Below are 15702 nucleotides of genomic sequence, written 5' to 3'. Positions count from 1 at the left end.
TAATGATCTTGCTTCCTACCTTGATAATCCAGTGGAAGATCCTAAGGCACTTCCTATAGATTTCTGCCACCCAATTTACATACCTGTCAGCATCCACGTATGAACATCCTCCCTTCCTTCGTGTTAGTGAAGATAGATTCTCCACACCCTAATGAAAAACTTATGCTTTAATTTGTACAGAAACTGCAACTCCCTCTTGTGAACTCAAAAGATTATTAGATTCAACTAAGCCAGATTAATGATTTTCTAACTCTCTTTCCCACTTGTAAAATCTAACAAATATCTGATTCATATGCAAAATTGAAAACCTATTCCAACATTAATTTGTTCCATCTGTTATTCTTCCCATCTTAGTCAATGTCAAGATTCAATCTTTCCAAATGCTCAGGTAAGAAATCTTGGATTTAGATTGTCCTCTCTGTCTCACAAAGTTCCACCTCTCATGTACTAAGGCTAACTCTACCTTTAACACATGCACAATACAACCATCCCTAATTATTCTTATTTGTATTACCTTGGACTGAGCTACCACCACTTATACTTGTATTATTTAAATAACCTCCTAACTCATGTAAGCACTTTAGAGATGTCTTTTTAAAACAAAATTAAAATAATGTTTATCCTCTGGCTAAATCCATGATTGCTCTGAGCATAAAAATTAAGGTCCTTTCTAATTTCCAAAATTCTTTGGAAAGCAGTCAATATACTTCCTCTGTCATTTCCTCTTCCAGGAAATATACCCCAGCACTTTTTACATCTCAGGCATAGCTCCCAAATTTCAGAATAGCCCCATGACCACAGCTTTCAACCTTTTGCTCAAATTCTACTTCTCAATATTTCCCCATAAAAATTTTTCTTTTAAACTTATTTCAGCCCACTAGCATTTTGAGTTGTCATCACACTGTTCTGATTCTTTTCCTGTAACAGGTATCACCTTTTAATGTACTGCATCAGTGTTTTTATCTATCATACTGTTTATATTTGTCTCTACCCACTATAATATGAGCTCCACAATTATGAGGTATATTGTTTGGTATGTTTGTTGATGTGTACCAATCTTTACTGTACTCTTTCTGATATGTAATAAATGCTCAAGTAATGTTTATTGAATGCATAAATAAATCAGTGAAGGTATGTTGAAGGCAGCGTTTATGTATTTGTGTGTGTATGTGTATGACTTTGAACATTTTGGAGAATATCCTATATCTTATTCAATTTTTATCTCAATGAAATTGAATATTACCAAAATTTCAGTTTGTGATCAGACAAACCAGTTCCTTAAGTCAAAAACCTATGACATAATACTTGGGGAGAAGCAAGTCATTAATGAAATGTTGCCTGATAAAATAATCAGCAATAGATTTTACTCTTGCCCAAGAGCATTAAGGTGAAGGAAATCCTGGAAAAGATTGGAAAAGGTATCATGTTGGATTCTAAATCTTCTCATAGTCTGTGCTAAAACTTGATAGTGATAAATGACCTTTAAATGTGATATTTTCAGTTGATTGATATAGCAAATAACAGCACATATATCTGTTCCATTAGAGTCACTGCCTAATGAAACACAGAAAACCACACAAGTGAAGAAAAATACATAGTGTTATGGAATTTGATATCTGGGGCCAAAGAAGGATAAAACTTTCGGGATCTAAGAACTTAAGTAGTTTAAGAAAACCTAATTTGTTTGTAAATTCACACACAGAAAATTTCATTTTTTTAGCAAGAAAATTGCCAGAAATATTTCCATTTTGAAGCATTTGCCCCATTTATGTTTTTCCTTTTTAAAAAAAAAATATGAACATATTATAATTAGTCATATGTAAATTGAATATGCATATGAGGATATGGGAATAGAATAACTTAGTAATATCTCTATATCTTTAAAGAAGCAGATTGCAGATCTTTATGAAAGGGGTTTTTATCTCACATAGGAAAAACTTCAAATATTTCTTCAGGAAAGGACATCAATTTCATGAATGATGTATATAGGTTCACATTCTTCTTTTAGTTTCTAATGTATCTTTTGTTTGTTTATTTTATTTTGTTTTTTCTTGGAGCTAAAGGCAGAGGGTACTCGCTTGAGTGTTCGCTAGACTACAAAAGGAAACAGCTCAGTGGTGGAGAGGGTTTTGTTCTCTCTCTGGTAAGCACTGAAGAATGAGGGCATGTATACTGGTAGTCTTTGCACTGCCTCGTGGTATGTGTATAGGTGTCTCCAGCATTGACTAGAACAGTCTCTTCAACTTCCTGGTAGACCCTACCAAGTTCTTATTTTCCCTATGTAAATAAAATATTACGTCTTGCACTTCTTGGAAGTCTTGGGATAATGATGGCTCAGGCTCTACTTGGGTAAGATAAATAATAACCAAACTCTCATTTCAAATAGGTAATTGTGACTGACCACCTTCTGGACATATGCTGATTCTTACAATATGTCATCTCTAGCACAAGTATAATAATATACTGAAATTTTGAGTAGATAATTATTCTTATAATACACAAAAATTTTTGTCAGATATCTGACAATGTTAATGATCATTGTTTCCATTTTAATTTTAATTTCTGTGAGAACAAGAGCTTTGCTGTATAAATCAATATCCTCAATCAGGTGTGAGTTTTGTCCCACAAAGAAGATATTTGGCAAGATAGACATTTCTTTTTATTTTCACAATAAAGGGAAGTGGTGTGGCTGGCATCTAAGTGGGCATAGGCTAGGGATGCTGGACAATATCCTGCTGCTAAACAGACAATGCACCAGATAGCTGCTAGAATAGAATTGTACAGACCAAAATACCAATACATACAATATTCAGCAACCCTTTCATAAGTAAATATTATAAAATTACTTTTGAAAATATTTATATTGCAAGAGAATACATTGAATAATCTATTACAAGTAATTAAAGTATGTGAAATATAATATACATATAGCTCTAATTGTTTCATACAGAATTGTTTCATAATGAAACTCTTATGGTCATTAAAATAAAACACTAAAAATAAGTTCCTTGTGTGATGTGATATGTGTGTGTGTATTTACTTGTATAGGGAAAGCTTATTTCCACATGCATATCACTTTATATCTAATGTTTACTATGAACATATTTAGATCTACATTTGGAGAATAGAAGGAATTCATAGAGACGTCATAATAAAAAATATGAATAATTTTTATTTATTATTTCTTTCTGAGTCCAAGTCTGTACCACATGTATGTATTCAACAAATTTCCTCTTTAATTTTCCAAAATATTGTTCAACTTTATTTTGGGCGGAAAGAGATTCATCTGTGGATTTTTTAAATTGCTTTGCTCTTGCATTATTATGCTTTTTAAGAATTTTGAGTTAATATAGATGACTGTAAGCTAAGCTCATAAAAGAAGGTATTAGGGGCTGGGTTTGTGGCTCAGTGATAGAGCTCTTGCCTAGCATGCGTGAGGCATTGGGTTCAATTCTCAGCACCGCATATAAATAAATGAATAAAATAAAGGTTCGTCAATATCTAAAAAAATATTTTTAAAACAAACTAAAAGAAGGTATTAGCGTTTTTGTTTTTTTTTTTTTTTTTGTACATGGCACTGAGTCCAGCAGGTAAAACTACTGTGGGTCTTCAGGGGCAGTAGGAAAAAAACTGGGGGAGAGTGAATTTGGAAAGTTAAGGTCACTGCTCCTTGCGTTGTTCTGTATCTCCTCAGACAGAATTATTTCTTAGGAATGAAGATCTGAATTAAATTATTAGCCGAAGTTTCTGACTTCCTAACCTAAGTGTTTGTTTATGCACATTTCTTCTCCTTTCTGAAAATTTTCTCTTCCTTTCCTCCTCCAATTTCTCTACTAAATAATAATAGTAGAAATTAGTGCTTGTTTTGATCTTTCTCTGTTCTTTTATTCTTACAGTCTACTGATATTCTCCCTTTAGCCCTGTGTCTCTCACCAGAAAGAACTCCCTCTCCATGACTAGTCTCCAAATCCCAGTGGGTTTCTATTTTTTTTTTCCATGAGGTAATTGATAGAGTAGTATATTAAAATGATAGCACATTTCTATTGTAAGCTTGCATCTCAAAAAAAAATATACTTCCCCACTACTTTGATCTTTGGCCTAGGGTTTTCCACAATTTTACTTAAGCTAACTATCAGAGGGCACATACAACTTTGAGTAGTTGTTGAGAGACATCCACAAAATAAATTTTGCTTACTTCTGGTACCAAGAAATGAAGAGAAAAAAAAATGTAGTGTAAAGGCACCAGATATATGTGTGATAGAGTCCTTCTGAATAGTTCAATATTAAAATTTATTTAATTATTTGTGTTTTATAGAGACACAGAGGCCTTGAAAGATGTGCTGGAAATACTTAGTAACACTGGTTCTCTCTTCTTGGAGCAGTGTCTCTTTTCTTCTGTCATTCTTAACTATGTATGCAGCAACGTGTTCCAGGTCTTATGCAGAAAGCAATCCTAATTTCAGTCTCAAGGCATTGATTTTTACATCGACCATTACTCCTTCTGCACTCTCTCCTCAAATCCAAACTACCATACTCAGGATATCTCTTTCTGGCTGTAAGAAGGAAAGAATGACTGGAATTAGCAAGCTAGCTATGAAATATCCGTTTTTTTTAAAAGTAGACAGTCCCAGAAGAAAAAAATCACAGAGTGAAAATTTTCACCTGCTGGGGAAAATTTAAGTGAGTTTACTCTCCCTTTGTGCAAGGAACATCCTAGAAGTTAGAAAATGTCTTGGATTCAAGCTGAGTGTTCTGACTGTTGCCTTACAAGTGACTGGACAGAAACTCAAGTACAGTCCCCAAAGTCAAGTATAAAAACATGATCATAACTTATCATCTGTCAGGATCTGTCTCTGCACTCATCCTAATGCATTTATTTTGGGGGCCCTTTTCCTCCTCTCTCAAACATTATCTAACCGGCATATCATGCCTTGTGAATTCTACTTCCAGCAATTTTGGCTACAGGTTTATTTCACTTTTCAAAAGTATTGAGAGATAGGCAATTCTTTTTTTGTAGGGGGGTACTGGGGACTGAACTCAGGGGTACTCGGCCACTAAGCCACATCCCCAGCTTTATTTTGTATTTTATTTAGAGATAGGGTCTCACTGAGTTGCTTAGGGCCTCTCCATTGCTGAGGCTGGCTTTGAACTCCTGACTCTCCTGTCAGCCTCCCAAGCCACTGGGATTACAGGTGTATACCACTGTACCTGGCCCTTGAGAGATAGGCAATTCTAAGAGATTCATCTACATTCTCATAACAATCCTGTATATTTTTGGATTTATTTTCCTGAAGAAGTAATCTAACCTAGATTTATACCTAAGGATAGCTGTGATAAACAAACAAAAAATGGGAGCAACTGGATGACATAGCCATAATTGGTCATTACATTATTTCTAAAATTATCATTGCATTGTTCCTTTTTCTTACTTCACCAAACTGTTTCTGAAATTGAAGTGATTTAAAAATGATTTCTCCCAATCATGTTTTATGTTGCTACAACTCTTGATTACAAACGAACTCACTATGGACAGGAGACCAAATTCAGCTGGCTTCCTGTTCTGGTGAATGATTTGATTGACAATCACTTATTAACATATCATTGTACAACTACTTTTGCATTACACTGATATAGTTAAGATAAAATCTAAAATTCATAAAACCTAAAATATTTATTATGCTCTTTATTTCTAGCACAATGATTGCTAACCCCTGGTTCTCTCCTCACATTCTTCTCTTCATTGATTATGAAAAATTAGTAAGGAATTTGTTGGTGAAGTCATGAGTACATTCTGATGATACTAGAAAAACTGTCACATAGATTGGTCTTTCTTATATCAAAAGAAGCAAAATTAAAACTAGTGTCTTGTAAATATGCTCTATGTACTCTCTATCTATAGATAGTGTATACACACATAGGGTCTCTCTCTCTCTCTCTCTCTCTCTATATATATATATATATATGTATACACATATATATATATATATATGTATACACATATATATATGTACATATACATATATATGCATTTGTGTGTGTATATATATATATATATATATATATAGAGAGAGAGAGAGAGAGAGAGAGAGAGAGAGAGCTGTTTGTGTGTTTGTGTTTGTGTGTGTGTATGTGTGTGTGTGAACTGCAAGATACCATTCTCTTGGTTGTACATGAGGTGGAGTTCCACTGGTCGTGTATTCATATATGAACATAGGAAAGGTATGTCTTATTCATTCTACTGTCTTCCCTCCCTTCATCCCTCTTTGTCTAATCCAAAGATAAACACACACTCTATACCAGGCTCTAAGGCAGTGTTTCTCACTGTAAGAAACATTGACCTTTTGAGTTGGACAATTCTTTGTCCTGGGGGGCTGTCCTGAAATTGCAGGGTATTTAGCAGCATCCTTGTCTTCTACCCAGTAGATGCCAGTAATACCAGTTGTGACAATCTGAAAGGCCTCCAGACATTGCCTAATGTCTCCTTGGATGCAAAATCACTCCTCACTGAGAGACATTGATCCAGCGATACTGTGAAAAGCCAAATGAATAAATACTGTCTTTGTCTACAAACATAGGGCTCAAATACCACATTTTCTCTAGTTCTGCTGAGGACTTAAAGAAAGTAATCTCACTCTCTGTTTCTCATACAACTTCGTATGTATCATTCACAAGTAATTGATAACATTTTATAACATTCTAATGTGTCAGAATTTATTTAATATTATATGAAGTACCACTTAATATATAATCTGGAATGGGGTGAACTGTTTTAACCTACAATTTCTTTTTTATTTTTATTCACCTGCTTCCCCATTCTTTAGGTTAGCAATAATCTCATTGGATTTGGGGGGGTGGGAATCATGTCTTTTTTTTTTTAAAGAGAGAGTGAGAGAGAGGTAGAGAGAGAGAGAGAGAATTTTAATATTTATTTTTTAGTATTTGGCAGACACAACATCTTTTGTTTGTATGTGGTGCTGAGTATTGAACCTGGGCCGCACGCATGCCAGGCGAGCGCACTACCGCTTGAGCCACATCCCCAGCCCCTCATGTCTTTTTTTAAGTGCAAAAATATACTATCTCATATTCAAAGTGCATGACAGATTCAAAGTGCATGACAGATTCAAAGTGCATGACAGATTCAAAGAGAAGTGGGCATTGACAATAACACAGTTTTCAATTTGCAGATAAAGTGAAAGAAACATGACAGTGGCACAATATTCTAGTTCTAGACTTTCTGTGTATGAAAAAGATAAATTATTTTAATGGAAATTGCATTGCTTTGAAAATTTAAGGACTTCTATCTAGATATCTTTTCATCTGCAAAAAGAATTTTGTAAGTTTTTTCTGTCTGTCTGTTCTTACACCTCAGTGTTGGAGGGGAACTTTCACCATCTACAAGAATGAGGGTGAAATGTAAAACTGAGACACTCTGACAGGGTTCATCGATAGAGTTGTTTTTACTCAGTTTAGTTCAACTGTCATGTGTTGGTGAGCTACAAGGTGAAAGGATCCTAATTGCTTTATTAAGGTTTTTAGTTTCTATAATCCGTGTCATGCCTCTTCTAAACTTGAGGAGAAAAAAAAAATATATATATATATATGTATATATATATATATATATATATATATATATATATATATATATGTAAACTTTTTGGCTTTTGATTTTTTTTAGTTTGGAGATTTCTTTTTTTTTCATATAAAAGTTACCATTTAATGTCATTCAGCCAGTAAAGAAATTTAATTATAGAATATTTAAAATAATAAGCAATGAAAATATAAATCATGTGATAAGGAGTAATAAAACATGTAATAAAAATATGTTATTTAAGTGGATAATTTTTCTTTTTAAGTGCAGCTCAGATTTTAATAGACTTGCTTTTATTTATATGAAGTAATTATTGACATTGAAACAAGGATTGATTCTGAAAATTTTGAATTCTTCATTAAATATTACTTATGATATTCCTAAATAAAATATGAGAAGCATAGAAAACTAAATTATATAATTTTTACCATAGCTTGTAATTGGCATTTCAAATAAAGTCAATATGAATGCCTGTTATGATGTTATACTTGGAGATTTTTATATTAGTACTAGTAGGAATTATATAAAAGTTTTGTCCATGTATATGCAAAATAAGTAGTAACTTTATTTTGAAAGTAAATTGCACTAAAATATATTAACAATGATGTTTGAATCTATGTCATTATAATATCTCCTAAGTGGGTTATAATTTTCTCAGTTTGCAAGGCATGTGATTTTTATGTTTGCTAAATAAAGGCATAAATAATTTAAATTATTATTAAGAGTTTCTGAGTTGCATATTATAGGGAAAAGTAACAAAAATTAAAATGCTTTCTATAGTGATCTATTAACGTTAGCTATTATTAAAACAGAAGAAGAAAGTATTTATTATATGTTGAATGCTATCTGAATCTATCAAATGAATTTTGTCTCTAAATAAAGCTGGAAAAATCCAGACTAATAACTTGTATATATGCTATATTTTGGTGACAATTTTCAAACAATTTTTAATAATTTCTGAAAAAAGAAAAGGAAGTTATTCTGTTAACTAAATTAACTGTGTTACTCAAATTTCCTTGATGTTTGGTCTCTGTATAGAAGTTTTTCAACTTGCATTCTTTAAATAATAATTTGTCAGTTTTTAATGTGTGAAGTCTTAGATGGTCATGTTGGGTTTTGTGATATGAGAGAATGTACATTTATCACCTAGGCCTCTAATATGATTTCTGTTGGACTTGAAAAGTTCACTTAAGTTCTAAAAAGGGCTATTGTCATAGAGTGAGTAAATGGGTTCTGAAAGCATTGTCACCTCCACAAACAGGCTAGACTTGAGATAATCCTTCTACCTCAAGCTTTCTAACAGGAAGTGAGTAGAAACAATGATTTCTCTATCTCCAAGACTTACTTCATTTCTGGGCTATCAATGCTGTACATTAATTCAGAAGAAGAGAAGGTTGATCTAGTGTGAAGGGATAGTTTGGGGCAGGGGGAATTCTTACCAAAAATATGTATCTTGAACACAAAGTATTTCTCAACATTCCTGCAAATTGTATCATTGGTTAAAGAAAAAGAAAAGGTAAATAGATCACAAACACTAAACTATTTACCCCCTTATCAGCTGATTATATTACATAACAATAGTATTTTTCCAGTGAGAATTAACATCTATCAAGTTTAAGTTATAGTGAAATATTACAGGATGAAAGTGAGGGGAGTGCTGCGATGATCATATATTTTTTTTAGTTTGAAAATCATTTTGCATTTACAAGTAAGGTGCAAAGGCAAAAGGCCAGCTTCTCCTTATATCTCACTAACCATGGTAACATTCATCAAAATTAAGAAAGTATAATTGATACAATACTGTTAACAAAACATCATTTTATTCATGTTGCACTGGTTGTCTCACTAATGTTTTTTTTTTTTTTTCTGTCTTAAAGTTTGCTCTCAAATACTGTATCAAATTTAGTGTAGCAGTCTTTTAAGCCCTACATTATCATCAAGCTTTTAAAATGAAACAATTGGTGTCTCCTGAAATTCATTAGTCTAAGTAAGCCCACAAATGTTTGCATATTACCTGGTAAAATTGTGACACAAAAGAGCAGAATTAAGAAAAAGAGATGAATCTTCATGGTAGAGAATTTCTTAGGAAGAAAGTATCAACAGTTCTTTTTTCAAGTCAGCTGTTTTAAAATAAGCAAACACAATACCCCTTTATTTATACAGTCTCCTGGGAAATGGTTTTAACTACTGAGGCTTATCAAAAGCAAGAACATTTGTATGCGTGGCTGAATAGTTCCATATTCAAAGAATATGGTCACAAAAGTGTGTCCTTAAAGTTTCTTCATAAAAATAAAACCTGAGTTACATTAAATAGACACAATATTTTAGGGATTTTATAGAAATGCTAAAAGAATCTGACCTTTAAATAGGTGGCATATGTAGCACTAAATATTCTAATGCTCCTAAAGTTGTTGAATGTCTGAATCATAGAATTTTAGAGCTAGAAGTTTTCATTAAGATCACTTTTGTTTCACAAATAAAAATCATGAGAATCAGGATGGTTAACTGATTTATTTCAATTATATAATATGCAATTTTAAAAGCATAACATGATCTGGAAATGATAGATTCACTAATGAATCTGGGAAATATTCTGTATACCAGATTTTTAATTATGATTTATGAGTTTCTTGTAATAAGCCATCAAACTCAAAATTCCAAGTCCAACATTTCTAATATTTTAACTTTTTTATGGAACTGACAGTGATCTCTAATTCAATTTTCATACCTGTAATTTTGATTATATAACATACTTTAACAAGAGCTGGCAGCTTGTCCCATTAAATAGAAACTGATGCTGTAAAGAGAAAGCAATCAATTCTCTCTATGGCATTTCTAAGACAGTGACTCTTAAACAATAACTGCATTATAATCCTCTGAAGGGCTTGATAAATCCAGATTTCAGGGCATCTCCTGCCTTGATTTAGTAGGTCTGGAACAGAGGCCAACCATTTCCATTTCTAATAATTTCTGGAATGCTAATAATAGTACTTAAAGGGGCCTTATATCACTGTAGGTAAAATGACTCATTCATTATATAAAATACAAGAAAAGTGTTGGAGATTTACAGAATCTGTGTCACAGATAAATAAAGAATTGGAGGCTGTTTAGAGGTTTTTATTAAATTCATTTATGATAGAGGTGAGGAAAGTAAAATTAAGAAAAATAAACTTACCTGACAATGGTTATACTTTACAACAAATGCTTATATTATAAAATACAAATGGAGAAGTTTGAATTAAATCACGTGTGGAAAGTGATTTAACTATGATAACTATCTGGGAAAGAAAACAAATGAAAATTCAGCAACAGCTGATAAAAGGAAGACCACTTCAATATACATTATGTATATCATGTAATGCTTATTCACACATATATTAGGAAGCAGTAAAATACAGAATTGTTAGTGATTTCTACGTTATCCTATGGTAGTCACAGTCCATTCAGAATATTAAAAATGGAGTTCTAAAGTTTTTGGCAAAGATTTTTAAAATATAAATAAATCTCTAACACTGAAACCATTTATTCCTTGCCAGTTGATTATGTTAAAAGGATAGATGAAGAAATCCCATTATCCCATAACCATTAACCAAAGGGAACTGGAAGTACTACAATAATATCACACATAATAAACTTTTAGACAAAAGTGATTGCCAAAGACAAGGCATTATTTAATGATTAAACAACCAATCCATCAGAAAGATACAGTAAAACATTTGTTCAGCTCAGAACCTCAAAATACATAAAGCAAAAAATAAAAATCCTGAAGTCAGAAATATACAATAAGCATAATAATAGTTGGAGAACTTCATATCCCACTTTTGATAACATATTCAACTAGGCAGGTCAGTAAAGAAACAGAAACAATTAATAACACTATGGACTAACCAGACCTGTAGACATCTGTAAAGCATTCTACCCATCAAATGTGAAATATTCATTCTTAAGTGAGTATGAAAATTTCTCCAAGATAGCCAGATATCAGGCAACAAAACAAGTATAAAATATTTTAAAAACTGAAATTATGTGAAGTATTTTCTCTGACTATACTAGACTATATTAGAAATCAACAATAGGATAATATTAGGAAAATTCACAAATGTGAAAATTAAATAATGGTTCAAAAGTAAAACATAATATACTTAAGATGAATGATAAGAAAATCACAATAGACCAAAACTTTTGAAATATAGTTCTTGTAGATGGAAGAGGAAGCAGCCTCAGGTAGCCAAAATAATTTTGAAAATGAAAAATGAATTTGTAGGACTTGTACTTCTTACTTTCAAAATGTATTACCAAGTCACAGAGATCAAGTGGTGCCCAGTGGCATAGGACAGATACAAAAGAGCAATGGAATAGAATTTATAGACCAGAAATAAACCCATAAGTCATGTAAATTGATAGTTATAAGAATGCCAAAATATTTCTCTGGTGGAAGATTAGTTCTGCAAGACAGAGTGAGGAGATAAGTGGATAGCTCTATGAAGAAGAATGAATTTTGATTCAGACCTCAAACTATATACAAGAATTAGCTCAGTGAAAAACACATAATTCAAATTAAAACTATACCAATTATTTTGAAAAAAAAAACTGTTGTAAATCTTCATTACCTTGAAATAAGTAATGACTTCCTGTATTGTGGTGTTGTTGTTGTTTTTGGTACTGGGGTTTGAATTTAGGAGCACTCCATTACTGAGCCACATCCCCAGCCCTATTTTGTATTTTATTTAGAGACAAGGTCTCACTGATAAGAGGAGAAGGAAGGCTATCTTTGAACTCAAGATCCTCCTGTCTCAGCCTCCTGAGCCCCTGGGATTATGAGCATGCTCAACCTTGTCCAGCCAAATTCCTGTATTTAAAAGCAAAATAAAAAGCAATGACATAAAATAATTAAGTGAACTTCATCCACATAGAGATCTTTGTCCTTCAAAGGTCACTGTCAAAGTAGTTGAAAGACATAATGCAGGATAGAGTTTTATGCAGGTTATACATCCAAAATTAATCTAGTATACTGAATATAAAAGTAATACTTAAAACTCAACAATAATAAAGCAAATAACCTAATATAAAAAATTAGAAAAATATTTCATTTGAAGATTCTTCAAAGAACATCTCCAAATTGACAATTAGCACATAAAATATGCTCAACTTTTTTAGACATTAGAGAAATGTGAATTAAAAACCATACTGAGAAGTTACATCACACACATTAGGATGTCTATTAAAAATCAACAACAGCAAGGCACAGTGGCACCCACCTGTAATCCCAGTGGCTCAGGAGGCTGAGACAGGAGGATCTCCAGTTCAAAGCCAGCCTCAGCAAAATCGAGGCAAAAACAGTGAGATCCTGTCTCTGAATAAAATGAAAAATAGGACTAGGGATGTGACTCAGTGATGTGAACTCAGGATCAAGTTCCCCTGGGTTCAATCCATGGTATTCCTTCTCCCCCCGCCCAAAAAAAAACTAAGCTGGGGGTGTAGCTCAATGATAGTAACTGTGCATAGCATGAGGCTCTGAATTTAATCCTCAAGGAAATTTTTTTAAAAAAGAAAAACAACAGAAAATGGGAATCCTCATCCATTGCTGGTGGGATTGTAAAATAGTGCAGTCACTGGGAAAAAAATTGTGGAACTCACTCAAAAGTTAAAAGTTTAAAGAAATCCATTGATAGCTATATGACCAAAAACCTTGAAAGTAATATTCAAACAAACATTTTTAAGCTCAGTGCGTGTATATATCTCTCTCTTTTTAATTAGTACATTATAATTACAAAAAATTGTGGAATTCATTGTGATATATTTGCAAATGTACATAACATAATTTGATCAGTTTCATTGCCCAGTACCCCTTTCTCCCCCCTACCAATCCACATCTTCTACTCTACAGACTCCCTTCTTTTTTTTCATGAAAATCCCCTTTTCAAATATTTTTATAACTTTCACAAATTAGAGAAAATGTAGGACCCTTGTTTTTCTGAGTCTGGCTTATTTTGCTTAACATGATGTTCTCCAGTACCATCTGTTTTTCTGAAAATGAAATAATTGTGTTCTTCTTTATGACTGCATACAACTTTACTTCACACAAGTAAAGTTTACAGAGAGATATTCATAGTAGCATTTTTTATAATTGGCCATATATATATATATATATATATATATATATATATATATATCTTGTAAGTTGCTTAGGGCCTCACTATATTGCTGAGGCTGACCTTGGACTTGCAATCCTCCTGCCTCGCCTTCCAAGGCTCCAGGATCTGGGCATGCATCATCATACACACCTCACACACAATGGACTATTTTTCAGCCACACAAAGGAAGAAGCTAAGACATTGGTGAGTTTTGAATTTATTATGCTAAGTGACTTAAATCAGACACAAAAGTCCACATATTTTCTGAATTCATTTCTATGAAGTCTCCTAAATATTCAAATCTAAAGAAGCAAAAAAATAGATTAGTAATTTCCAGGGATTTGAGGAGGAGGGATGTGGTAGTGACTGCTAAGATGAGGTTTCTTTTTAGATTGATGGAAATGTTCCAGAATTAAGCAATGACAATGCTTATAACAAGATTTTGCATATCTAAAACCCACTAAATAATATACCTTAAAATGGCTAAATTTAGTTTTATGAATTATGTCAAAATTTTAAGAGAATAAATATTTAAAAGCCAGAACCTGTGCCTGTTTTACTTGCCCAAACCTTCCACCACTCTCTTTCATACCTGAGCTGGAGCCAATTGGCCACCTGCCTAGTATTATACCCACTGTGGCTCTCCTCAATGCCAGTGGGCAGAAGCAGGTTATGTAGACTATGGTTTCCATTAGACAAGAAATCAATGAACAAATACAAAAAAATAGATGTCAAGATAGAACTGAGTCCAACATTGAGAAAGGATATCTTGTGCAAACCTAAAAAGATTACAGATTACTATTAGAAGAAAGAAATATAGATAGAGCAGCAGAAAAAAATTCAGATGTCCAATATATTGAATCAAGGGAGGTTCAAAGTCCTCAGAGTGAGAATTGACCTTCTCACTGACTTACTGAATGAAGCGAAACAGAATCAGCAGTGTGCTAAAAGACACAACCAGGTAACAATTGCTGCTGGATGGACTGGTCCTGAATGATTGTTCACTGTAAGAAACCAGATATCTGTCTCGTAAAGGCTGCAGTATGAAAAAGGGATTCCTATGTAAAGAATTGCTGCCAAGAAAGATGTAGATATCATAATTGATTTGGAGGCCTACCTGCCTGAGGATATAGCTGGTAGAGTTGAGATCTATTATGGTAATCATAAAATAAAGATTATCAATACTCTGGAAAGCTAGTTCAATCTCATAGCCCAGCAGATGATGCCTTGTTTGGTGCAAATACCAATAGCAAATTTTTGGACTATAACTTTGAGGGGTGGAATTCATCTACCATTCCACTTCTGAAGAAGAAACAGTCTGTAGCTTCCTCTTTGCTGTTCTGACATTGCTCTGTATTTATTAATGTGTGCCTTTCTGTAGTTAACACCCTTGGCCTGATGTTAACAATGGTAGGTTCCTTCAGTGTGATCAAACCCACTTTTAGTTCATTTGAAGCACTAAAGACATACCATTTTGCTCTGCAGCGTGAAGGGGAGGGGTCATATGATATTGCACACACTTTGAGTCTCCTACTCTTTTTGGTATTTTTGTTACCTCGTCTACAGGGCAGTGTGCATGGTTTCCCTTGCTCTGTAGATGTAAATCATATGTGGTCATACACCTCCTCTAGTAGTAGTGCCTTCACTGTTACTTATTTGGACCTAGAAGTTTTTCTCATCTGTAAGTATGATTGAAATCTAAGCCATGATTATTCTTTATTAAAACTAAAGGTTTATGTGAAATTTTTTTTGAAAATTATCAATCTAGCAAATAGATTCAAATGCATAAATCTTAATTTTATATCTTGCTTGTCCACAGAATTTATATCAGGAGAAATGGGAATACATGGATGTATTTTAATAAATGGTTTTCTTTACTTTTATACCACATGGCATTATTAATGAGACTCTTCCTCCAAGGACTTCTTCTTCAAAGTAAGACTATTTTGGAAACTCCAAGTGTCAAATATGTGAGAAAAA

The 15702-nt window shown here is 33.0% G+C and overlaps 2 protein-coding genes and 1 pseudogene across 2 annotated transcripts in view; 1 reads left to right on the top strand and 2 right to left on the bottom strand.

The window, feature by feature from the left end:
- The window catches only part of LOC114095062 (beta-defensin 110), a 3456-nt gene extending 3363 nt beyond the window's left edge, over window positions 1-93 (bottom strand). The window contains exon 1 of the mRNA XM_027938228.1: window positions 84-93. Within this exon, the coding sequence (XP_027794029.1) occupies window positions 84-93 (10 nt within the window). The remainder of the gene's footprint in view (window positions 1-83) is intronic.
- A 4311-nt stretch (window positions 94-4404) lies between these two features.
- On the bottom strand, window positions 4405-9657 carry LOC139706120 (beta-defensin 110-like). The gene is made up of 2 exons (XM_071613809.1): window positions 9603-9657; window positions 4405-4553 (listed from the first exon to the last, which is right to left on the bottom strand). Exons 1-2 carry the CDS (start codon window positions 9655-9657, stop codon window positions 4405-4407), a joined length of 204 nt encoding a protein of 67 aa, XP_071469910.1.
- A 4746-nt stretch (window positions 9658-14403) lies between these two features.
- On the top strand, window positions 14404-15028 carry LOC114095061 (V-type proton ATPase subunit E 1 pseudogene; annotated as a pseudogene).
- The last annotated feature ends 674 nt before the right edge of the window (window positions 15029-15702 follow it).

Source organism: Marmota flaviventris, chromosome 6 (genome assembly GCF_047511675.1).
Source record: "Marmota flaviventris isolate mMarFla1 chromosome 6, mMarFla1.hap1, whole genome shotgun sequence".
Lineage (NCBI taxonomy): Eukaryota > Metazoa > Chordata > Mammalia > Rodentia > Sciuridae > Marmota > Marmota flaviventris.
The sequence above is the reverse complement of the archived record's forward strand: the minus strand, read 5'-3'. Positions and strand labels throughout refer to the sequence as shown.